This window comes from Amphiprion ocellaris, chromosome 10 (assembly GCF_022539595.1).
Source record: "Amphiprion ocellaris isolate individual 3 ecotype Okinawa chromosome 10, ASM2253959v1, whole genome shotgun sequence".
Classification (NCBI taxonomy): Eukaryota; Metazoa; Chordata; class Actinopteri; family Pomacentridae; genus Amphiprion; species Amphiprion ocellaris.
In genome coordinates, this window is record NC_072775.1 from 33051041 (window position 1) to 33077891 (window position 26851).

At 38.4% G+C, this 26851-nt stretch overlaps 1 protein-coding gene across 1 annotated transcript; it reads left to right on the forward strand.

The window, feature by feature from the left end:
- Positions 1-19024: 19024 nt before the first annotated feature.
- LOC111580321 (zinc finger protein 892-like) lies at positions 19025-26796 on the forward strand. The gene is made up of 3 exons (XM_023288028.3): positions 19025-19558; positions 20628-21341; positions 24969-26796. Exons 1-3 carry the CDS (start codon positions 19306-19308, stop codon positions 26057-26059), a joined length of 2058 nt encoding a protein of 685 aa, XP_023143796.2. The 5' UTR covers positions 19025-19305; the 3' UTR covers positions 26060-26796.
- Positions 26797-26851: the final 55 nt, after the last annotated feature.

A 26851-nucleotide genomic window follows, 5' to 3' on the forward strand; every position in this document is an offset into this window, starting at 1 on the left:
GATCGCAGCAGGTCCAACAAATATACAAGCCCAACAGAGACACTCAAACATCCACCTGGAATTAATGAAAGCTCATGTTGATATCGAAGATTATTGCACAGAAACATGCAGTACGAAAGATGTAATTTATAGAGAATGCAGACGTCTGCATGCTCAGTTAAAACATGGAAACCAGCTGCTGCAAATGAGATGTGTGATTGTGTCACTGTGACTATTTGCCCTGAAAGCTGTTCACCATTCTTATGATGAATAAAACTACAAACACATGAGCAGCACTCACTGTTTCTGTTGAGCTCTTTGGAACTATTGAGCAGCTCAGAAAATTAAAACCTGTTTCCCAAAACCTCTGACCTCTAATTAATATGATGCCGGTTCTGCTGGGCAAAGAAGTAAACGTCTAACATGTAAAGTACCGTGAATGCATCACGTACAATAATGTGTGAAAACCAGCAGCAAACAGAGCCGACGTTCCAACCAAAGAGTTTCCTGTCGATGTGAAACCCAGCTGCTCGGTTTCCGTCTGATTTGAATCTGCAGCTTCAAGGTTTGGCTGTTTCTGGTTGCAGCTTTCTGTTGAAATGTGGTTTCAACTGAAAAAACTGCTAAACACACAGAGACAAGCCCAGCTGACAAAAAAAGGATCTAGAGGTCGAATTAAAAATAAAAACAATGATGAGGAGTAATCCAGGGACAGAAATAGACAGTATGACTTCACTGGGGTGTTGCTGTATCATCGGAGTAGCTAAAAATACAGCAGCATGCTTGTAATTAATACGACTTCCCTTAAAGCGGGACAGTTGTAGCTGCTGCAGGGCTGAAAGAGGAAAGTCTGTCCTCAAAAACACACTTTAAAACCATGATGGCCACTCCTGATTGGTGCATTTAGAGGCAAACACACAGAAACAACCCTTTAAAACGCACAAAAAACTATGTAGGTAATAGAAGTTATAATCTAACATTAAAGGTTGTGTATTTTGCACCATTATGAGTGTTTCTCATTACACTAGAAATAAATCTAATTATAGCGCAAAAGTTGCATTAAAATTACTGCATGTTAAAGGATTGCATATTAAGATAAAAGACTTAAGAATGAAGCATTACGGGAGTATTAAACATCATATTCAAGGATGAAATACTGCACGCAAAATAAGTCACCGTTCAGAACCCGACGCTACAAAAAACTGAGTCAAAGCAGAAAAATTCCCAGATGCTGAGTTTTTATTAGAAACAAACTGTTTAACTGATACAGGAAAGGCACAAAAAGAACATCAACGTCAGAAACTTGTAAATACGTCGCTATATAAATCACAAAAGCTGTTACATAGAAGATATTTTCCTCTGACAGCACAGAGGTCACACTGAGCTTTAATTTACAGCCTCTGAAGCCACACAGAGAAAGCAGCTTCCTGCAGGGAGGAACAAAGCAGAACCTGAGGAAATGCGCACAGTTCAAACTCAAATACTGAAGCAACGATTCATTTCTAAACTGGACTGAATTATGGTTTAATTTCAAATTATGCTGCACCAAACTTCTGCATTAAAATGAAAAGATTAAATTCAAACTCGGATCATCAACTCAGTTAAATTCTGTTGCATCAAAACTTTAAAGGGTCGTCCAGTTTTAATTTAACTGTCAGAGGTTAATCTTTAAAATTACTTTTGTTTTTGACCTTTTCAGCAAAGTTAGTTTTTCTAAGAGGAGGAGAAATTAGAGCTTTTCATGATTCGCTGATTAATATCCATTATGCCCCTGTAGCATGGGATTTTTAAAAATTATTTAGTAAGATATTTTAATTTGGGTAAGAAAATAAGAAATGATTTATAAATTGTGCAGCAGGACACTGCTTAATTATAAATCTGGATTTACTTATTTTAAAACTTAAACTCAGCTCTGAACTAAATGAAATAATCTATATCCAGCATATTTTTTAATTTTATTTTAAGCTTTTCTGTGTGGATTTATGTGTTTTAGTAGTTGTAGAACTGCGTTTCTCATGGATTTTAGGTAATTTGGTCATTTGTCGTGTGTCAGAATTACATCATAAAGGAAATTACTCCAAAATGCAAGAACTAAAAAACAAAAATACAAACTTTTCATTTCTCAGACATTTTACTATTTAAAAATATATACATTACTGACTGACTTTTAAATACATTTGTCAAATGTAAAGAAAAACTCAAATTGAACCTAAGATACAACAAACAAAAAACTAAAATGTGTTTTAATAATTGTTGTGTTTTCAAATTTGAATTAAACTTCTCTCACTGTGTTTTGGTTGCAGTGCTGAACTTAAAGTGCACTATGAAGGCGAGTGTGTCCAGAATACAAAAAAAATCCAACAGAAAAGAGGCAAAAATGCAAAAACTTAATATTCCTGCTTCATTATTTGTTGTAGTTTTGAACTTGCAACACGCTTCCTTACAGGTTTTTCTTACATGTATATTGTACATTTTGTCCAAATAGAGAACATAGATTAGATACATGGAGAAGCAAAGACGACGCTCTGATTCGATTCGACTCTCCGTTTGTCAGCTCAGCAGATGGTGGTGAAGGTGAAGCTGTGGAGCTCAGAGGTGGAAGATCAGCGCTCTGATGGTCAGCAGGGTGTTGAAGGCCAGAGTCTTGGCGAACACCAGTCTGACTCCGTTCATCAGCAGCAAGTAGAAGTTCAACTTGGCTTTTTCTGGACGGGACACAAAGCAAATGAGTTTAGACTGAGTCCATCTGTTTGCATTAACAAAAACTGATTCCTCTTGTGGTGCGTTTGTGGACTCACCTGGATGAAAGCTGGTGCAGGGGTCATCTGGTCGGAAACGAACAAAAAAACACATCAATCGCACCAACATCCCAACATCAAAAGCATTAATATTTGTTATTCCAACATTGTGAAAATGGCTGAAATCTCTGTAATGTAACCTGGACGGACTCTGTTTCAGGCTACTAATCAACAATATCATGAGTTAAATCACATTAAACGTTTTTTACAATATGTGTCAAGTCATTATACGAACACACCACTATGAATGTGACCAGGTTGTTCCTATTGTCTATATTTATTACTTGTCACTTAAATATTCCTTACAGCGTTCTTTCTATAGGTGTAGTTCCTGCAGCAGGAACAGACAAAGATTCAGGACGCATTAAAACAATCTGCAAGTTCCTGCAGTGGAAAACTGCTTATTGGTGTTGGACCTGTTCTGTCATTTAGATGTGATGAGGTGTTTCTCCAAAGAAGCATTTTCCATCTAACAACACGTGTTCAGTGTTCAAATCTTTAAAACAAACACAGCTGAGTCAGAACTCCAGTAATTTTTCCTACCAGCTAAGTTGTTGACGGATTTGACGGATTTGTCGGATTTCTCGGATTTCTCGGAATTGATGGATTTGCTGTGCAGCTCGCAGGAGTGGATGGTCTGGTTGAGGAATCCAGCGAAGAAGTAACTGTTGTGCTTCGTTGACAGAGCGGCGTTGCTGGTGCTCATGTTAACCGGATCCCCCTTAATGTTCAGAATCATTTCCCCGTCTCTCGGACGGAAACCAGTGGCCAGACAGACCTCTGGACCCAACTCGTCCTTCGTCCACTTAGCAGGCAGCTGGGGGCTCAGGATGAACAGTTCCGGAGCCACCGGGGACGAATCTGAACCGGAACCAAGAAAAACAGACCAAACTTTTAGTCGTGTGAATTCTGAGACACATTTACACAAAATAGTTTCTGCTTTACGACATTTAAAGACAAATACAGATAAACCTGAGAGACACAAACACATTCACTCTCATACTGGGTACAAACTAAAAGTGTTTTACTCAAATATTATCATTCCGTATCATAGCTGGGGTCAACTGTTCAGCCGATAATTAATAAAGTTGCGATATCTGCACAGATCTACATTTGCAGTGAGAAAATCCCGGTTTAGGAATTTCCAGTACAATAACAACAAACTAACACTTTTTTTGAATACCTCTCTGAACACCTCTCTTTATTTATATTTTACATATTTAATTAGAAGAGAACTTTTCAACATTTATTTTCCTAGACTATCATCAGACAGAGGCGTCAGCAACAGAGCCAAAGAAACACGTTTTTACACTATTGGAAGGAATCGGTTTAAGAAAATAACACAAATAGAAAACATGCCAAATGTCAGATCCAGTAATGAAGTTAAAGCGTCTACTGGTCCACATGTCGAGGCCTTGTCGTTACTGCACTGTGGTTATTTAACAGCTCTATTTGCTGACTGCATTACAAATCAAGGTTTTTAGGTCCCACAAAACACCTTCTTAATATGATATGTTGTAAACTAAAGATAAATCGATCAACGTGAAGAAATTTCATCATTTTCATGCAAAGACTGACAAACATTTCCTGATTCCTGCATCTCAAATGCCACAATCTGCTGCTTCGCCTTTGAATTATTTGAATAGTTGTGATTTAGTCGTCATAATTTTGAACAGACATTTTTTGCTGTTTCCAGTCGTTTAAATACTCGATCAGTTAATCCATAATAAGTCATTATGTGCTGCTGTCCACATCAGATGAGTATAACAACTGAATTCTTATTTTATGCCACATCCATTACAATTACACTTGAAAATAATAATTTGTAAAATTAGGTCCTCAGCTAAAATAAATATATCAATGTTTTTCAAAACCTTAACAGTTGAATTTTTGTTTTGGATTGAAATCATTCCACTTACTGGGCAATAGAATCTCTTTAGTTCACCACGAGTAGTGATGGATTCCTTTCTAATAGTGCATTTAGTAGCATTTTATTTCACAGGTTTTGTATTTTCCAGCTAATTTCTTCAAAATTCCCTCAATTTCTGAAACAAATCTGCTCCTATTTAGCTGTAAGTTGCAGGATATTTATGAGAATAATGTACAATGTTGGTCTCAATCAGAGTTTCCTAGAAAGACAAACAGATGGTCTCCGAGGCGATTCTTTGAGTGCGAACTGTTGTACATTTTGTTTCTGCTTCAGAAAATCTTCATTTAACTGAGTGTTTCTGTTGCATTTTCATCTGCAAACTAGTTAAGTTTTTATTTTGTTAAATATAGAATACAAAGTCACAGCTAACAGCTAAAATCTTCCTACATCAAACTGGCCTTTCTTGGAAATATTCATGTCATTTAAAATAAGAGACCCCAATTTTTTTTTACCAAATTAGTCTGTTTGATGACTTTTACCGTAGTTGGTTAAATAAATTAAAAAAAAACAAAAACAGGCAAATCAAGCAAATATTCAAGAGATTAAATAAGTAATCTGAATGCAAAATAAAATAGAAATGATTTTAAACACTTACAATTAGAGCCTGTGACGGATAAAAACTGATTTCTAAAACAACTAAAAGACACAAGTTTCTTCATTTTTAGCATAGAGGATGCTGTGTTTGCTTTAGTTTTAGTCTTTCTTTCTTGTGCAACAGGGTCTATAAAAATACGCATTACTGTAAACATTCTAATATTAGCAGCAGTAACAGTATTCTCCCTGTACGATGCAATTATTATTCTGATTATTATTATTACTATTATCCTCTGTCTTCACATTAATTTCTCAATGTGACACCAGTTGAAATCATGACATTTCGAAATGTTTGAAAACTAATTTTGAGACCAAATAAGTTTCATATGACTATTAATAGATTACTGTGACTATTAACTAAGATTTAGCTTGTGTATTTAACATCTAATTAACATTTCCCTGTGTTATTATTATCATTATTATTATTATTATTATTATTATTATTATTATTATTATTATTATTATTATTATTATTATTATTATTATTATTATTATTATTATTATTATCGTCACATTCTTATGAGCAGAGCGGCACACAGACAAGGAGACTTTGCAAAGACTTTAAAACTGAATTAAATACATTAATTTAAAATCACTTAAGTACACTAATTTACAAATAAATAAATAAATGAATGAATTTTTAAATATCTTTTTGCAGTCATTTGTTCTGAGTTTTCTGTTTTCTCCTCAATGCACATTGAGGAGAAAACGGAACACATTGTTTCATAAATCCCTCAATCAATGACACATTTTCCATTATATTATTTTACTGTTGCTTTTTCTGAAGCAACTGTCAGTGCATCTTAGACATGATACTCTTAATTTATCTGTCTGAATGTTTTACCATTTATAATTTTGTGTATTTTATGGTGTATTGTATTTACTGTGTATGGTTTTATTGTACCTAAAGCGACACTGAAACTTTATTTCTCCCAATGTACTTTGTTCTAACAGTCAAACTGCACATGAAAACTAACGTCAGACAAAACTTCTAAAACTGGATTTTCAACCTAAAAGGTTTTCTTTGACTGCAGGTGTTTAAAACCACCTCAGTCTGTGCATTTAAAATGAAATTTGATGAGTTTTTCTGGACTTGCAGATAGATTTAGCTCCTGTTTGGGCTTCAGCAATGCTTACTTCAGGTTTTCAGTCGCACGGCTGTTTTTCAAAAGCTGCATCTGTGGCCATTAATCTTTTTTAATTCTTTATGGAAAGCACAATGAGATGCTTTTCTGGTACAAGAAATTACCGATTACAATTTTGCATGACTATTTTCACTATATGTAATTTTTAGCAGCAATATGGCTCAATGAGAAACTAAATTTACAACCTAAATCTCTGCAGTCAACTGCATTTTGGACAATTTCTGGGTCTGAATGACCAGAAATCCTCATTCTGAAACATTTAAAACACGTTTTTTGTATCTCTTGAGGCAGAAATGCAGGACGAGTGCGGCGGCTCATCGTCACATCAACAATGCATCTAATTCATCAAATTCAAGCTTTAAAAAATAAAAACTCAACTCCAAAATTAAACAGAGCATGTGAAAGTAATTCGTTTTGACTGCAATGACAAGCAAAAAGTGTGTTTTCTTACCTTTAGGAATGACGGTGAGACTGATGCTCCTTCCAAAGGTTAATGCATCACCGTGTTACAGCCCCGTACAAAAACCTCTCAACTCTAAATCCTCCCAAAATCTGGTCAAAAATGTAAAAAAAACACTTCCTTTGGACACACACTCTGCTGGAACAACCAGAAGAACAATCAAGAGGTCAAAGTTGTGTTTTTGTCTGGTTAATGTAAGAAAATAAAACATTTCAGCAGAAGCAGCAGTGACATGAGAGTCATGAAAATGATGACATTTAACCGTTTTAATGTAGAAAAGTTGACACTGAACACTCACCAGAAGTGTAAATTTAGTTTCTCTGTGCCTCTGGTGGTTTTGCATAGTTCCAGGTTTTAGAACAGCCATTATTTATGAAGTTGGAGGTTTTTGTCAAGCTCTGCATTGATGTTCACTCAGTGTGTACTGTATACTCCCAACACAGTGAAAAACCATCGTACAAAAACCTCTCAACTCTAAATCGTCCTAAAATCAGGTCAAAAATGTAAAAAATCCACTTCCTTTGGACACACACTCTGCTGGAACAACCAGAAGAACATTCAAGAGGTCAAAGTTGTGTTTTTGTCTGGTTAATGTAAGAAAATAAAACATTTCAGCAGAAGCAACAGTGGCATGAGAGTCATCATAATGATGAAATTTAACCGTTTTAATGTAGAAAAGTTGACACTGAACACTCACCAGAAGTGTAGATTTCCTTTCTTTGTGCCTCTGGTGGCTTCGCATAGTTCCAGGTTTTAAAAGAGCCATTATTTATGAAGTTGGAGGTTTTTGTCAAGCTCTGCATGGATGTTCAGTCACTGTGTATCCCACCCCACACAGTGAAAAACCCTCGTACAAAAACCTCTCAACTCTAGATCGTCCTAAAATCAGGTCAAAAATGTAAAAAAAATCCACTTCCTTTGGACACACACTCTGCTGGAACAACCAGAAGAACATTCAAGAGGTCAAAGTTGTGTTTTTGTCTGGTTAATGTAAGAAAATAAAACATTTCAGCAGAAGCAGCAGTGACATGAGAGTCATAAAAATGATGAAATTTAACCGTTTTAATGTAGAAAAGTTGACACTGAACACTCACCAGAAGTGTAGATTTCCTTTCTTTGTGCCTCTGGTGGCTTCGCATAGTTCCAGGTTTTAAAACAGCCATTATTTATGAAGTTGGAGGTTTTTGTCAAGCTCTGCGTTGATGTTCAGTCAGTGTGTACCGTATACCCAACACAGTGAAAAACCGTCGTACAAAAACCTCTCACAGCAGCAATAGGAAACAGCAGTATCCTGGTGCCACCCCAACAAAAACTGCTCTGCTATAACTACACATTTTATATGACACGTTTAACATTTTTTATATATTAAGGATATGAGTTTTTATGTTATATAACCAAATCATTTATTATCATTGACATACCAGCTTATAGGTTAACAATAAAACTCAATTTTGTGAGTAATCCCCTGGGATGATCTATTTTTTAAAGGAGTCATAAAAACACAATTATAAAAATGCATACAACTTTATATACTGTACCTATAAAAAGTATTCACACACTTGGAAGTTTTCCATTTTGTTGCTTTTTAACACTGAATTGTGGTCAATTTATTTCAGTGTCTTTGACAAGAAGAAAAAAACTCTTTTATGTCAAACTGAAAACAGATTTCTACAAAATAACGTTAATTATTTAAAATGCAAAATAAGTGATTGCATAAGTATTTACCACCTTCAAGTCAGTATTTAGTGGAAGCACCACCATGCTTGACATTATGATGCTGCCACCACCGTGCTTCACGGTGTTGATGGGGAGTTCATCATGATGTTTAGTGTTTGATGTCCACTAAATACAGTGTCGAATCTCATGGCCAAAAGGCTTTTGATTTTCGAGGTTGACTTCTGAGTCTCTGACATGCCCTCAGGTGACCTCTATTTCAGATTTATTACGAGCTTTTTTCCAACAGTTCCTTCCTCTTTGCCACTCTCCCATCAGACTTTGAATTATGAAGAACCCAAGCAACAGCTGTATAAACAGCCTTCTCCATCTGAACAAGTGAACTTTGTAACTCCCTTAGGAGTCACACATGTCTTGGTGGCCTCTCTCACTAGTATGGTCAGTACATTTCTGACAATGACCTACTGGCAGATGTACATATGTCATATTTGTTCCATCGTTTAATGATAGATTTAACTGTACACCAAGAGATATTTGGTGACTTAGACATTTTGTTGTATCCATTACGTTGCTTATGCTTTTCAAAAACATTTTCAGAGTCGCATGGAGTGTTGTTTTGTCATCATGGTGCAGTTCTAGTTATGACTGGATCTTCCAGATACAGGAGTCTTTATACTACAATCACTGAGACACATTTACTGCACTCAGATGACCTCCATTTCATTAATGGACTGCTAACGACAGCTCGCTGCAAGTGTGTTAAATTGCCACTTCAAAGGGTGAATATTTATTTTTTGTTTGTTGACATTATTTTGTAGGAACCTGCCTTTACTTTGACCTGGCAAAGTTATTTTATTGTAATTTCTCATCAAAAAATCCAAATTATACTGACAATAATTCAATGTTGAAAAGCAATAAAAGGGGAAAATTTCCAAAAGGGAAAAATACTTCATATACTCATGGTAACCAACACTATAAATGCACGAATACAGACAATTGACTCACCTTCTCCCTTCCTCACCCCCAGACTCCCACTACTGAAAGAAAAACTGGTTTCAAAGACACAGATAATACATCTACTAGTACATCTGAGGTAGTTTGACTTCCGATTATTTGAACGAACTAAAAACTGAAAGAACACAAGATGACCATGAAGTAACCAAAAGAGGGGATCTATAAAAAGGTCCAAGGTGGTCCAAGAAAGAGTGGAAAATGATATCCATCAGAAGGGGATTTGTATTGAAATGACCAGCATCCAACTTTGAAAACTGTAGTAACAAAAAAAAAGTTATATTGCATGTGAACGAATGTGAATATCTTTATGGGACCAGAAACTTATTTAAATAGCCAGGACAGTTGAAATATACACATTTGAAAATGAACTGAACCCACTGAAACTGCCTTCCAGTTTTAGGTCGTATCCAATTAGTCAGTTCATACAAGAGACAATGGTTAGTTCTCCATGGACAACTCCAAAGAAACCGGCACAGACAGTTAAGCTAAGTGTCAGAGGTGTTTTGGTGAATAATATCAGCATAATCAAAAATGGGTAGTTAATTGGTTTTATCTATCAGCAACAGACTGAGGGATACAGTGAACTCAGACAACCACATGTATTTCTGTAAATAAATCAGTTACGGCCTTAAATTATAGGTCAGGGACTTTAAACCAAATTAAAACTGGACTATAAAGAATTCTTGATATCTAATGTTTAAAATACATTTCAACATGTGGTAGTTTCATTTCCTTTAATTGGATTAGAACAAATACTTCACAAGTATTGTTTACACTAGATTTACTGCTTCACAACTGCACAATGCCAGCCAGTAAAGTTGCAGTTTACATCAATATCGGTCCAGGCTCAGAACATCAGGTGCATTCCAGAATACCAAACGATACAGTAAGCCAGAAAAATATTTAGTATGTCCCAAAACATTGTATGTCAAAAGCCAGGATGTCCAGCTACACCTGGTATACCGTTTGCAAGCCAGCATGTTTTTCCAGCCAGTCTGACCCACAATCCTCTGCACAGTGGAATGAATGTTTGTGCCAAATTTAGAGAGATTCACTCTAAGTCATTCACATGGATAGGATGGGTATAAAACCTGAAAACATAATGCCTCCGTCAACAGCTGTCAACAGCGCAGACTGGACTTAACCCCAGTTCTACAAGAACACTGAACTTGCAGGTTATTTTATAGCAGCTCAAAACTGTTCAAAATGGAAGAAGAGCACATGTAGAACTGCTTTTTGCAGGGGAAAAAATACCCAGTCCAGAGTGGGTTTGCCTCTGGGGCCCTAAAGACACACAATGGGGATTGATTTTTATTGATGAATTTCAAAGAGAACAAGTATCATTTTTCTGCCTTCCTGTTGTCAGGTAGAGCTGCACAGTGGCTTGGTGGTTAGCACCGTCGCCTTGCAGCTAGAAGATCCCCAGTTCAAGTCCTGGCATGGGATCTTTCTGCATGGAGTTCGCATGTTCTCCCTGTGCATGCATGGGTTTTTGTCCGGGTATTCTGACTTCCCACCACAGTCCAAAAATGTGCTGTGGTTAACTGGTGTGAATGTGCTTGTTTGTTTGTCTCTATGTGTAGCCCTGCGATAGACTGGCAACCTGTCTAGGTGTCCCCTGCCTTCGCCCTAAATCAGCTGGGATAGGCTCCAGATGTGACCCTTTTGATAAAAGGTCAAGTCATTATTGGCAACTGTTGGATTACTATATCATTTAGCTTATGATGGGATTCGTGGTGACAACTTGCCCATCCTAAACAACTTGGTTCACCAACACTTGTAGAATATGCCTGTGCTGTAGTTAGATGCTCTATGACCAAGGGATTAGAACCCCTACCAGTTGCAGGCCAAGAAAATAGAAAACCAAAAAACAGTGATTATGGTAAATCTTTTGACTCTGTTGTTCCTGCAATCCCACTCATAGACCCTCAATACCAAATGATTTCAGAGATCAGTCAGGAGAATGATTCAACCTTGAGAGCAAGATGGTCGTCCTCCACATGCCTTACAAGACTACCTACACTCCCCGGCAACAAATGAATTAAGCAAAACATAGATTACCATGAAACAGACAGACCACATAAACGGCGGCACCACCGATGAACCCACTATACACTTAAATCAAAGGCAGGTGTGGTTGTCTTACTTCCTCTTTTTCATTAAAATACCCCAAAGGCGTTATATTGGATTAAAGTTAGGAGGTATTAGTTTTCACTGCATTGTTTTTTAGTGACTCTTGTACGATTCTGACAGTATGCTTTGAATGGTTTTCATGCAAGACTACTTCCCTTCTGCCTAGGAAGGAAATTCCAGACTAGCAATCCTCTTGTGGTGATTCCTAGTCTGGAATCTGGTATTTTGGTTTATTCACAGACATTTGTATTGCATCTATAAATGTTTCCTCAACGCCTTTCATATTCATGCACCCCAATCTCATCACACTCATCTCTATGCCTCACTGTGAGGACTATACGTTCACTGTGGTAGTCTTGGTCAGGTTCACACCAAACATGCTGGACTCCATCTGTGCTGAATAAATTAAATAATTTGTCTTTGTGTTGTTTAGTAAAGTTTAATCTGTCCGATTTCTTTTGAACAGCAAGCCATTTCAGAGGTTGATTTTCTGAAGTGTCCTTTACATTGTCTTGAGTTTAGCAGAAACTGTGTTTTCCATTGATAACCCCTGTACCAAGTCTGAAGGACAACCACTGCAGCTCTCATTAGTGGTAGTACGGCTCTTTCTGTAACTTCTGATTCCTGCTACAACTGCGTTTCCACTCATTTTTAGTTGGTTACCAATCATTTTCCATCTTGACAAAATCACACAATCAGATTTTTCTGCTTCTCTAGCAATTCATTTCCATGTAAAGCTATGCAGATACACAAAGCCCATAGATTCAAAACTGAGAAAGTTCTGGTGTTCACATGTCATTTTCTAGCCATGTTGATGCATTTATGTTAAGTACAAATCACTGTTTAGTTTAAATGATCGCAGGCTTGCTAGCGTGCGTCAGTAATCACAGACGTATTCACTTTTGTTGTTTCCTCTTTGGAGCCTGTATTTTCAACATAGTCTTCCTGAAATATTTTATTTTGATTGTTCATACGAGCATATAACCTACTGTTCAATTTAGAAATAATGTAGTTATTGAGAGGTGATACATTAATATTTATGTAATACAGTACAAGACCTTGACAGTACACTTTCTTGTATCCTGTAAGGAACCTTTCTGTGATGTTAGAAGCCCTAAAATGAACTCAGTTGATCTCTGCAAGGAGCATTCAGAAGTGAAAAAGGCTCAGGGGGTTTTTGTCAAGGCACAACACTGACTTCAGTCACTGTGGTACGTAGACACGGTGAAAAACACCCGTACAAAAACTGTTGAATTGTTTCTCTATGGGAGAATTTTACAGCACCTGAAAGTGGCTTGAGGTTTTTTTCTTATCAACCTCCTGCGGCTTGTTTGAAATAGGGCGTACTCATATCTGATGGGACTGAATGTGAGTCTAAAAATAAAAAGGCTGTGATGGTATACAGGTGACATCAGAGGCCTTACTGCCTTGTTGACACACATGTTGGCACAAACTTTGCAGCTTTTTATAATGTTTTAATTCAGCTTTAGCAATTATTTGACTTTAAATCATGATTTAAAGCAATGTAAATATCAAATCACAATGACTTTAGTTTAGGCTGCAGATTTTGCAGCATGTCTAACCAGAGTTTCTAGCGTGTCAACGGTTTTACAAATTGCCTGACAGTCACACTTTTGATTGCGTCTCATGTGGTGATGCTCCATCACATGCAATAAAAAAAATAAATTTTTGCGCAGTGAATGTTAAACTGAAGACTCACATTAAAAGAGAAATCACAAATCTAGTGCATTATTGCAAGTAGATCATTTTGCCCCAAATGGTTTTACCCAAATGATGTAAGATTCAAAGAGACAAATAGTTAGAGCTGAAAATAAAGATTTTATTTACTTGTTAACATGAATAAATTACAGAAATGACTTCTGTATTGTTATTTTTGTGTACAACATGATTATGGTTTTATAGGAGGTAACTGGATCAGGCTATTTATTGGTCCAGAGCAGGATCTTACTGAATTCCTGACTGACTGGTGGGTTTCGGTATTTTAAGGCAGACCAAGTCAGCTGGTTTTTCATGTTCAAAATCAACAGGATACATCATTAACGCTTGTTTTTTTGTTTGGTTTTTTTTTGCAGAGGAAGTTCAGACTGGAGTTGCTGATGACGATGCCTTCTGGGACACCGCGGGGTAAACCCTGAACTCACTGAGGGGATTACATATCTCATCTGGCCTGGGAATGCTTCAGGACCACCCAGGAGGAACTGGAAAAACGTTGCTAAGAAGAGGGACATCAGGAAAGAACGTGACCTTAAACCAGATAAGTAAAAGAGAATGGAAGTACGGGATTTAAAGGAAAACATTTAAATAGTAAAGACTAGGGGAGTGAAGGGTAAAATACACGGTTTACAAGTATGCAGGAAATTCCAAACACTCCAATTAAAAAAGATTCATTCTGACATATCTGTATAATATTTAAATGTATGTTAAATGTACATCTACTTAACTATATTACACAGGTGAATACTACACTTAATAGCTAAACTACATTCAGTTGAAAGATCCAATGCATAATGCACTTATAAAATATGAGGAGTTTAGAAGCAGAGTGGTCTAACCCACAAAAAATCTGGAGTTTTATATATTTTCTGGAATATTTTATGGTCTAAATTTTAGTGGCAGAGTGGTCTAACCCACAACCCAAATCTAGCGTTACAGTGGTGCTTGGAATGTTAGACCATTCCAAAAAACACAAAACACTGAACCCATTTTTCTCAAAGTCTACAGAAGTAGGTTAGACCACTCCGCTTCCAAAACAGCAACTACTAGTACCAAAAAATTACCTTTTTAAGTGTAAGGCAGAACAAAAAGTTCCCTCACTGCTTCTGCTGGAGCTTCACTGTGTAACACCCAACAGAAGTAAACAATGAAAAGGCACCAGCAGAGCTCGATTTCCTGATGTGTGGACTGAGCTGGAAGACAGTTGTGTTGTTGTATCTCAGATGGATGTTTCAACAGACGAAGCAACAATGAGTTCTGTTTAGAATCTGAGAGAGTTGATCAACGAGCGACTAACTGCTGCTGCTGAAGAAATAGTCCCAAGTACCGTAGTCAGATGTAGATCTATGATGGTCTGAATGAGCCGACTAATGAGTATGACTCGTGCAGGACTCTAATCAGAGCTCTGCGTTACATTTCTGTTCAGGTGCCCAGACAGAAATTATGGTGTAGCTGCAGTGATTGTTCAGAAAAAAACATGAATGCATCTCTCATTTAAAAGCGGAGATATTTAGCATTAAATACACAGTTTGTGTAGAAGTATAGGTGATCTGTGCCAAATTTGAAGTGATCTATTTACATTTTCAGAGAAGCATCAAACTTTGTTTGGTGTCCATATTTCCATACAGTATACAGACTATCCCCTCTAGTGGTCAACACGTGGAAATGCATCTCTTCCTGGGTCAATGGAAACTTTAACTGCAGCTATGAAAGAGAAATTTGAAAAAAAAAAAAAAAAATGTTGCCCAGTTTTACTGAATAGGTGCAGGGAGCATCATAGTGACTAAAACTGTACCGATAATCGTGAGGAATAACTGAGGAGGTTGGCCTGCCAACGTGGACACTTTTTGTGGAATATTTTGTTATGAGAACCGCTTTGCATGAACTATACATGTTATGCAGTTAGCATCTGTTCAATTAGCTAAATTTGGTTATTTTTAATTACATATTTGAACAATTTTTACATTAACACAGTTGAACAATTGAATATTTTGTAAGCTAATTAGTTTGTTTGACTTCCCGACACACAGTGTGGTCTTTTCAAAATCCTCAGTATCCATAAAAAGTTTAACAGCCACAGCAGAGATCAGACAGCTTCCAATAAGGTTCCATATCTGTGTTAGCAGACCAATGCAGATTTTGTGGTTTTGTTCATACAACAGGTTTTACCCCTCGTATCAAACACAGAAAAACTCAGGATTTACCGGACATAGAAACTACTTCCTGTACCACTGTGTCGACAAACATTCCTGAAGTATGTCAAGCACAGGATCTCAGGAGATATTAGAACTTCCCACCGTGTCCCACTGTGCAATTCAGACACACAGCAGCTTTTCGAGCTGAGTCTCAGTAGCCCTAAATGTACACCCACTGAATGTTCTAACTGGGCTATATTACATTCAATGTGTGTTTAAAACCTGTGTAACACCCATCCAATGCAGCTAATGTAAGAACCCTCTCGTTAATGTGGTGGTAGTACTATGGGCGGGGTCCTGGGTCCTAATTTTACTACCTAATAAAGAAACCTTGGTAAACAGGAGATACAACAGAAAAATTTCCTACAATTTTGAAGACTAATTTGAATTTACTTTATAAACCTATTTATCTCACTGTAACCTTCTCTTTTTAAAGACAGGAAAATAACGTAAGACACAAACCCAATAAATTTAAATGCAAAAAAGTCGATTTTTAGTAAAAAAGAAAATAATTCACAAAATAAATAAAACAGTGGTAGGTCGGGTTTTTCGTTTTGTACATTCAATTTGAAGATCTCCCTCTTAAGAGTCCGATGCAATTTGTAACCTTTTTCTTTTTGAGACCGGATTCTTCTCAGTTCAGTTTTACGTCGTTGCAGGCAAGCCTAAATAAAACTTGCACGTGCACCTGTTGTTAGAATGGTACTCACGAATTTTTTTAATTATTTGGTCTTTTTTGGCTTTATTTGATAGGTCAGTGAAGAGGCAGACAGGAAAGTGTGGAGGAGAATGTGGTGGAAGACATGCAGTAAATGGCCGTGAGCGGGAACGAACCCAGGCCGCTGCGTTGGGAACTACAGCCCCGGTACTCACGAGGCCTTAGTCCAATCGGTAGATAGTGACGTCAGGGCTAGCCAGCAGCATGAGACGTGACCGTGTCCATGAGCTCGATGGCGGCGGACGACAGCAGCTACAGCAGGCTTCACAGGAGCAGCTGGACCGAAGGACAGACCAGCCGACGAAAGTCACTTCTCATCCACAGCAGGGTCCAGAGAGAGTCCCTGGGTCTGCTGTACATTAAACGCCCCTCTTTAGTTTTAAAATCTAATTTATACCTCCGTACTTTGCATACCGGCGTAAAACACACGGCTAGCTTTAGCATTAGCATGCCGCGTCGCTAGGCACGGTTAGCAATTTACATTTCTGGACAAAACATTCCATCTGAGCACAAAAAATAAATACATCAAGTACTCACTTTACATCAGGTTAGAACCATCCAAAAAAAGGAACCAGTAGACTCTGCATACCAGACTGACTTGTTGCTCCCTTCACTGCTTAGAGCCCAGAGCCCACACATTGCTCACACAGGCCACACCCATCTACCTCTGATTGGATATTAAAGATACATCATTCAATGAAATTACATCTTAAAAAAAAGATTGACATGAACAGTTAGGTAGCGAACAGAAAACTAGTACATTTCCAACAAACTTGCTTCAAATGAACTTTCATCACAAATAGGACAAAAACTTTGTGTTGGCTTAAAACATTTTTAACTATTTATATTAATGAGATAGCAAATAGATTTATGTTGATTTTTTGACGTTTTTAATCATATTGCTTATTTATTGATTACATATTTATTCAACTGACTTTATTTGTATTTTAACCGGTGTAGTCTAAAGTGCCATTTCTTGACTGGGCTACAGCTGGGTGTAGTCGCATGTCCGCCCTGTAAAAACACTTACAGTGTTGGAATCGCTGTGGCTGAAGATCCCCAGCCTGGACCTGGAATCTTTCTGCATGGAGTTTGCAGGTTCTCCCTGTGCATGCGTGGGTTTACTCTAAATTCCTCCTACAGTCCAGAAACATGCTGAGGTTAATTGGTGATTCTACATTGTCCGTAGGTGTGAATGTGAGTGTGATTGTTTGTCTCTCTATGTAGCCCTGTAATAGACTGGTGACCTGTCCAAGGTGTCCCCTGTCTTCACCCTCAGTCAGCTGGGACAGACTCCAGCCCCCCACAACCCTATTGAGGATAAAGTGTAAAGATAATGGATGGATGGAATGGCTTTGGCCTTGTCTGAATTGAGGCTGTTTAAATGCCATGGATGATCTGAATTTGCACAGTACTCACTTTTTTTTTTTAACACAGATGTTTACAGTGGAGTGATTCCATCTGAGATGAGTGAACGAGTTCAACATGAAACCTGCTGCAGACACGATCGCAGCTGGTTAATGGTGGAGTGCAGATTTCTTCCATCCCCTCCTCCCTCATCCCAACTCTCACCCAACTGGTGGAGGCAGATGACCGCCTTCCCCCAGCCTGGTTCTGTCAGAGTTTTTGTTCTTCCCCGTCCCCATCCCAGGGTTTTTTCTTTCCTTCCCATCGTCACTCAAAGAGAATCCAAAGGCAACTTTGGATTGTTGGGTTTTCTCTGTTCTCTTTATATAATTCATAAGGTCAGCACCTTAATATGCTAAGTGCTTTGAATTGGCATATGTTGTGAATTTGCGCTAAATAAATCAAACCAAATTGAATTTCATGTGATTTTTGGTGGTATTTTACCTGAATAATTTGCATATTTGGGATTAAAAACCTGCAAGAACTACATAGAACACTACCTCACCTGACAATCATACATATTAATTCTGACAACCTACAATGTCATTAATTATGGAAGTTCACTTCATATATTCATAAATTAATATAGCTGAGATGGTTAAGTAATAATAATTATGGAGCTTTGCCAAATTCATTTAAATATTAAAGTAAAGACTGTATAACATAAAACAATTATGATTAAACAGACTAGTTTTGAATTAAAAATCAGGACGTGAGAAAAGCATACATGAAAACCCCAACAATAATCAGTGTTTGTTTTTCTCATCCCATGTGTTTATTGCAATAAGAAGCTTTCTAAATGAAAATGTAAGAACACCAGATTCACACTAAAGTCTGAAGCTACAAGCAAACTGTCCATTCCTGTAGGAAGGTGTTGCTGACATCAACAATTAAATTAGTCCTAATTCTTTATTAACCCAACTGCCACATCCACACTACATCTGAGGGATCTAGAAGCAGAGTGGGCTAACCCAAAAACAAAACAAAACTGAGTTTTATGTCATTTCTGTAATATTTTATGGTCTAGATTTTAATGGTAAAATGGTCTAACCCACAGCCCAAATATAGCATTGCACTGGCGCTTCCAATGTTAGACCATTCTTGAAAATACAAAACTTTGAACCCATTTTTCTCATAAACTAAAGTAAGTGGGTCAGACCACTCTGCTGCCTAACTCTTCATTTCCTCTATTAAGTGCAACATTATTGTCCTCAAATCACCCAGACTGCATCTTTATTTTACACATTGGAAATCTTTAATCAATTTTGGGATTTTCCACTTTGAGTCATTTAATTTCATGTTAAACACACTTCTACTTCATCATTCACTAACTAGCTACTAATTATGCTTATTTCCAGTGACTATTTGAACCACTTAAACATTAAATAACTCCACAAATAGCAGCTGCTCCAAAGAAAAGTTTTTTTTACTTGAAGGTCGAACTTTAATTTAAATGGCTGTTTCCTGTCGGAGCTTCGCAGTGTGACACCAGGCGGAAGTAAACAAATAAAAGCCTCCAGCAGCATGACTTTTCCTGATGTGTGGACTGAGCTGGAAGAAAGTTGTGTTGTGTGTCAGACTAATATTTCATCACTTAAAGTGGAGATGGGTTTAGTTCAGCATCTGAGAAATTTTATAAACGAGCGACTAACTGCTGCCGCTGAAGAAATATTCTCAGAGTTTGAAAAAATCATCGTCCTGTACGAGGAGGAGATCGACCGTCAGCGCCGACTGCTGGATGTCATCTTGAAACCACAGATAAAGTTACATAGAATAGGTTTGTAGAACTGTGATGAAGCAACTGATGAATGAGACTCATGGAGGATCCTAATGAGACGGAACCAGTGACACCTGACCGGAGCAACAGGTGCCACTGGTTCCACATTTAGTTTTGGCAGCTCAGACAGAAATCACAGCTGCAGTTCTTGTTCAGACAAAAATGACATGAATGAAAGCATTTGACAGTTTTTATAAAACAAGAGGAGAAACTGACTGAACTAGATGGTCACTGGTAAAATAGAAAGCACAAAGCTGCTTAATGAATGATAAATCCCTCCACTGTAAACAACATGCAGGCTGTGAATTTTGTTTAGAATTTAACGTCTTATCCAATATGAATCCACTATTGAATGTGTTTCTTTCATCTACAGGGCTTGTTCTTACCGTAGAACCCTGCTGGTGGTTAAAACTAAGACTGAACAATTAATTTCAATGAAGCAATGTAATTAGAAAATTGAAATGGACACGAACTGTCATGTGGATGAATAGGCTGAATATATTATGGAAAATGACAAATTGGGATTTTTCTGACATCATGGCTTGACATCAGTGATTTAATTTTCAGTCTAATTTTTAATGTCAAGATGCAGTTCAATATTCACTGTGCAGACAGATGTGAAACCTGTGACGGAGCTTTTCCACGAGACACCATCGAAAGTGTGACTGTCAAAACAGCTGATACGACAGTTGAAACTATGGATCAGACTGTACTAGAATGTTTAATGTGTAGCTCTCTAGTAATGTGACTCTTCTTCTGGCAATTGAACCACAGCCTGAACCAGGTAGTATAAAGTAATCAATATGCATAGCCTCAGAACATTTCAATCTATTGGAACCATCCAATAGACACCATCGTTAGTTTCATTATTTTGTAGCTACAGCCTTTGTAACCTAAACTGCAAACTTTCCAATTTGCTAATTCAGTTGTTTCAAACTGTGATTTTGATTCAGTTTGAATTTACTTGCCACCACAAACTGATGAGCGAAAGAAATGGCTGGATGAACATGCATGCTTTTTCTTAAAGTTACATTAGTAACATTTCTCTGGTGTCCCTTTGTCCTTCCAGACCTCATACAACAACGTGTCCATAAAGTGAAGGAGATTCCTACTATGCAGCACCTTTGTGACAACGTGAGTAACTACATTTTGGACCAGAAAGACCCAGAGCCTCCACAGATTAAAGAGGAACAGGAAAAAGTCTGCATCAGTCCAGATCAGGAGGACCCAGAGCCAACACAGATTAAAGAGGAACAGGAGAAAGTCTGCATCAGTCCAGATAAGGAGGACCCAGAGCCTCCACAGATTAAAGAGGAACAGGAAGACATTTGTACCAGTCGGGACCAGGAGGACCCAGAGCCTCCACAGATTAAAGAGGAACAGGAGAAAGTCTGCATCAGCCCAGATCAGGAGGACCCAGAGCCTCCACAGATTAAAGAGCAACAGGACGACATCTGTACCAGTCTGGACCAGGAGGACCCAGAGCCTCCACAGATTAAAGAGGAACAGGAAGACATCTGTACCAGTCTGGACCAGGAGGACCCAGAACCTCCACAGATTAAAGAGGAACAGGAAGACATCTGTACCAGTCTGGACCAGGAGGACCCAGAGCCTCCACAGATTAAAGAGGAACAGGAGAAAGTCTGCATCAGTCCAGATCAGGAGGATCCAGAAATTCCACAGAGCGAAGAGGAACAGGAGGTACTCTGCACCATTGCCGATGTATGGCATGTGCAGCATCTGGATATCACCGGGAAATCTAAAATGACGTTAGACACAACTGGTATGTAAAACTATAAAGCTCTTAAATAACTGATTAATTAATATGACTCATGTTGCATTTACTTTTATGACCAACCATAGTAAAAAGCAGTTACACTAATGAAGCAGAAATTTGGTTGTGCAATTTTTTTTAACATAGTAGTAATATCTACTATAATTGCTGTGTTTCATGGTTTAAAACATATTTTTCTCAGCAATACAGTGTGTGCTGTGATTTCCGTCAGAGAAAGAATCTGTACGCCGCATCGAATTTGCATAAAGTAGAAGTCCAGTCTACTTTATGCAAATGAGTTCCAGGTAAACACACCGGATCGCAGCTGGAAACACACCGCTTATTGCCTGCTGGTCTGGTTGTGGTGTGTTTCCAGCTGTGATCCGGTGTGTTTACCTAGAACTCATTTGCATAAAGTAGACTTGACTTCTACTTTATGCGAATTCGATGTGGTGTGCAGAGATTCCACGCATCGTGAAACTTTTCTCAAACGTTTAAACTAGCCATCGCTGACCTAAAAGGAGGACAGATTCAGCTACTGCACAGGTTATTTCTCGCCTCAGATACTTTCAGAAATACTTTTTGCTGAAGTGTTTTCGGAATAAAAGAGAAAGTTTTGTTTATCCAACTCATCTACTGGACTGTCAAGCTGAAAGCGCGGTCACGTGACAATGTTGTGGTCCGCTAGTGACCGCCCACCATCCGTGCGATTTTCAGATGCGGTGCGTTGGCGTGCGGGAAAATCGCATCTAGTGGACACACAGCTTTAGACATAGACTACAAGAATATTTTCTCTGACTGTTTTGCGCTGGTGGATGTGCCATTGAGACGACACCTTCCTCTGTTGGCTTCTCCTTTTATCGTTTTGTTTTGTGCAAATGAAAATTATGCTCACATAAAAATTGGACAGTTTGTTAATAATATTTCTCTCGTGAGATTCCAGTTAAAAAAGCAGATATTTTGACCTGACTTTTAGATGTTTGGGTCTCTTAGGTTTTAGATGTATTAACATTTGTCAGGCAGTTTTAACTGCACTTACATTAGGGTAATGAATAATGTTATCTTCAGATCGCTGTCCTTTCTGCTTCTTTTCCAGATCTGTGTTTTCTAACACATGATTAGATTAGATTCAACTTTATTCTTATTGCACAGAGTACAAGTCCAAGGACAGTGAAATGCAGTTTAGTAATTTAACTAGAAGCACAAAGGTTGTAGTAAAAGTGTATTGTATGCTGTATGAGTATAGAAGGCATGATGCAATGAGTTACAAATGTAACGGATACATGTTGTGAACAGTATAAGCAGCATGAACCATAGATATGAAGTGAGATTCTTTTTTTTTTCGTCAATTTTCAGTCGTGGGAGCACCGTTTGGTGAAGACATCCATCCATCCATCCATCCATTATCTATACACCGCTTAATCCTCACTAGGGTCGCGGGGGGGGGGCTGGAGTCTATCCCAGCTGACTCAGGTGAAGGCAGGGGACACCCTAGACAGGTCACCAGTCTGTCACAGGGCTACATACAGAGACAAACAATCACTCTCACATTCACACCTACGGGCAATTTAGAGTAATCAATTAACCTCAGCATATTTTTGGACTGTGGGAGGAAGCCGGAGTACCCGGAGAAAACCCACGCATGCACAGGGAGAACATGCAAACTCCATGCAGAAAGATCCCGGGAAAGCCGGGACGCGAACCAGGGATCTTCTAGCTGCAAGGTGAAAGTGCTAACCACTACGCCACTGTGCAGCCCCTGGTGAAGACATCCAGTTTGTAATTTTAATCCCAAAACAGTGATAATCAGCACAGACTAAAAGTGGAAAGTTGCTGCCTGAATGTTTTGTACATTGAACTTTACTAAGAAGAGTGTCAGAACTCAAGAGTCACTCGCACTGGTGTATCCAAGTAATTTATCTCATTTTCCTATCCTACTAGTGGTTGTAAAAGAAATTTCTCAACTAACATGCACACGATCAGTCAAAGGTTTGGACACACCTTCTCATTTAATGCTTTTTCTTTATTTTCATGACTATTTACATTGTAGATTCTCAAACAAGGCATCAGAACTATGAATGAACAAATATGGAATTATGTAGTAAACAAAAAAGTGTGAAATAAGTCCAAACATGTTTTATATTTTAGATTATTCAAAATAGCCACACTTTGCTTTGATTACTGCTTTGCACACTCTTGGCATTCTCTGGATGAGCTTCATTAGGTAGAACCTGAAATGATTTTCCAACAGTCTTGAAGGAGTTCCAGAGATGCTGAGCACTTGTTGGCCTTTTTGCCTTCACTCTCTGGTCCATCTCATCCCAAACCATCTGGATGGGGTTCAGGTCAGGTGACTGTGGAGGCCAGGTCATCTGACCTAAGCAACACTCCATCACTCTCCTTCTTGGTCAGATAGTCCTTCCACAGCCTGGAGGTGTGTTTGGGGTCATTGTCCTGTTGAAAAATTAATGATGGTCCAACTAAACCCAAAGAGAATGGGATGGCCTGTCACTGTATGATGCTTCAGTATGCGTTTGATATAGAATAAATCCCCAACAGTGTCACCAGCAAAGCATCTCCACACCATCACACCTCCTCCTCCATGCTTCACAGTGAGAACCATGCATGTAGAGATCATCTGTTCACCTTTTCTGCGTCGCACAAAGACACGACAGGTGGAACCAAAGATGTCAAATTTGGACTCATCAGACCAAAGCACAAATTTCTGCTGGTCTAATGTCCATTCCTGGTGTTTCTTGGCCCAAACAAATCTCTTCTGCTCGTTGCTTTTCCTTAGTAGTGGTTTCTTAGCAACTATTTGACCATAAAGGCCTGATTGGTTCAGTCTCCACTGAGCAGTTGATATAGAGATGTGTCTGCTACTAAAACTCTGTGTGGCATTTATCTGGGCTCTAATCTGAGCTGCTGTTAACTTGCCATTTCTGAGGCAGGTGACTCGGATGAACTTATCCTCAGCAGCAGAGGAGACTCTTGGTCTTCCATTCCTGGGGTGGTCCTCATGTGAGCCAGTTTTGATGGTTTTTGTAACTGCACTTGGGGATACATTCAAAGTTTTTGCAATTTTCCAGACTGACTGACCTTCAGTTCTTAAAGTAATGATAGACTGTTGTTTCTCTTTACGTAGCTGATTGATTCTTACCATAATATGGATTCTAACAGTTGTCAAATTGGGCTGTCAACTGTGTACCAATCTGACTTCTGCACAACACAACTGATGGTCCCAACCCCATTAAGAAGGCAAGAAATTCCACAAATTAACCTTGTCAAGGCACACCTGTGAAGTGAAAACCGTTTCAGATGACTACTTCATGAAGCTCATTGAGCGAAGGTCAAGGATTTACAAAGCAATAATCAAAGCAAAGGGTGGCTACTTTGAGGAATGTAAAATGTAAAACATATTGACTTATTTCACAACTTTTTGTTTGCTACATAATTCCGTATATCTTGCTTCATAGCTTTGATGTCTTTAGTATGTATCTACAATGTAGAAAGTAGTAAAAAATAAAGAAAAATCATTGAATGAAAAGGTGTGTCCAAACTTTTGACTGGCAGTGTATGTGCTTATAGCTGCAGAAAGGTATAACTGACCTTGTGTCTGTCTGTCTGTCCCGTCAGATTTTCCACAGCAAGATGTCTGTATGGAGGAGAGGTTTCTCTTTGACAAGCCACCCTGTAACGAAGACATTAACTCAAATTTGTACCAAAAGAACCCAAAGACTCTCCAAGTTAACGAGGAACAGGAGGAACTATGCACTAGACTGTACCAGGAGGACCAAGAGGCTGAACATGTTAAAGAGGAACAGGAGAAATTCTGCACCGGTCAGGAGCGAGAGCAGCTTGTACCAAAGCAGAAGATTGAGACTTTTGTTGTGACTTCTTATCAGGAAAGTGACCACAGTGAATCAGAACCAAACCGCAACCAGCTCCTGTCCTACAACTCTGATGCAGCTGAGTGTCCAGATCCGGGAGGAAGCAAGCATGTAGACTCAGGATCAACCAAAAATGCAGAGTTGAAGCCAAAGAAGAGACGTCACTGCAAAAATGTAGACAACACTGCCATGCCAGAGCGTCACTGTGATACTGGCACAGATAAAAAGTGTAAAACATGCGATGTCTGTGGAAGAGCCTTTAAATATAATTACCGTTTACGGAAACATTACAGCATCCACACAGGTGTGAAGCCGTTAGCTTGTCAAACATGTGGGAAAGGTTTTACTGAAAACTATCATTTAAATATGCACATGAGAATTCACACAGGGGAGAAGCCATACCTTTGTAAAACCTGTGGAAAAAAATTTAGTGACCCTGCTAAATTTAAACATCATACAGAAATCCACACAAGTCAGAATGGGTTTCCTTGCAACACTTGTGGAAAATGCTTTAAGCATAGTAAATACCTGAAAGCTCACATGAAAACTCACTCAGCTGAGAAGGGTTACGCTTGTAAATCATGCGGTAAAAGTTTCTCTCATAAATGCAGTTTGACTGTTCACATGAGAATTCACACAGGTGAGAAGCCACACATTTGTAACACCTGTGGGAAATGTTTCAGTCGAAATGATAAATTGACTGTCCACATCAGAACTCACACAGGGGAGAAGCCATACCTTTGTAAAACCTGTGGAAAAAAATTTCGTGTCGTTTCAGCATACAAAAAGCATGCAGCAACCCACACTCGTAAGAATACAACTTGTGGGGGGGATTAGTCTGAGAGATTAAAAACACCCTTAGACTGAGGTCTTTAATCAGCTGGTCACTGGAAACTTACCCACTGCCAGCATGGTGCAAAAACATACAGGGGAGGGACGAGCTCTGCATTCTGATCCATTAATGCTTTGATTGAGGCTCAAACAGGAAAAAGGCTGACGCTATATATAGTATATGACTTGTTGTGTACAAGAAGGAAAAACTGAGGAAATACATCAACAGTCCTTGAAGATTAGACCAGATGTGGTCTGGTTGTCAAACAGGCTGAAGAATCAAGCTGAACATTGTAGTAGAAAAAGTGATTTACTTGTGTTAATTATTTTTTCAATGTTCCAATCATATGTTTAAGCTTTCATTATTGGCATATTTTATATGCACTTATTAATAGTTATAGCAATAATGGTAGTGATATTCATTTCTGTTGTTAGTTACGTGTCTTACAGAAGTTGAACCTTCACTTACCAGACTGTTAGAACAAACTGTTGTTATGACATTTCCAATTAAAGTTTAAAGCAAGTCACTTCAGTTGTCACCCTTGTTCTCACCATCAGGTCAGACTGACTAGAGATCTATCATCTTCACCAGTCGCAAACAATCTTAGCATCTTGATGATGTCATCCACCACAACTTCTGGATGGATATGAAGTGGAGCAGCACTTCTGATGAGCTTGTGACACCAGTTCACCTAAAAACTGACCATGAGTGGGGCGGAAGAGGGCATTCAAATGAGAGCTGATTACAGTTAAATGTTTGGCCTACAAAAGGAATGAGGGGTTAATCTGAAAGTACAG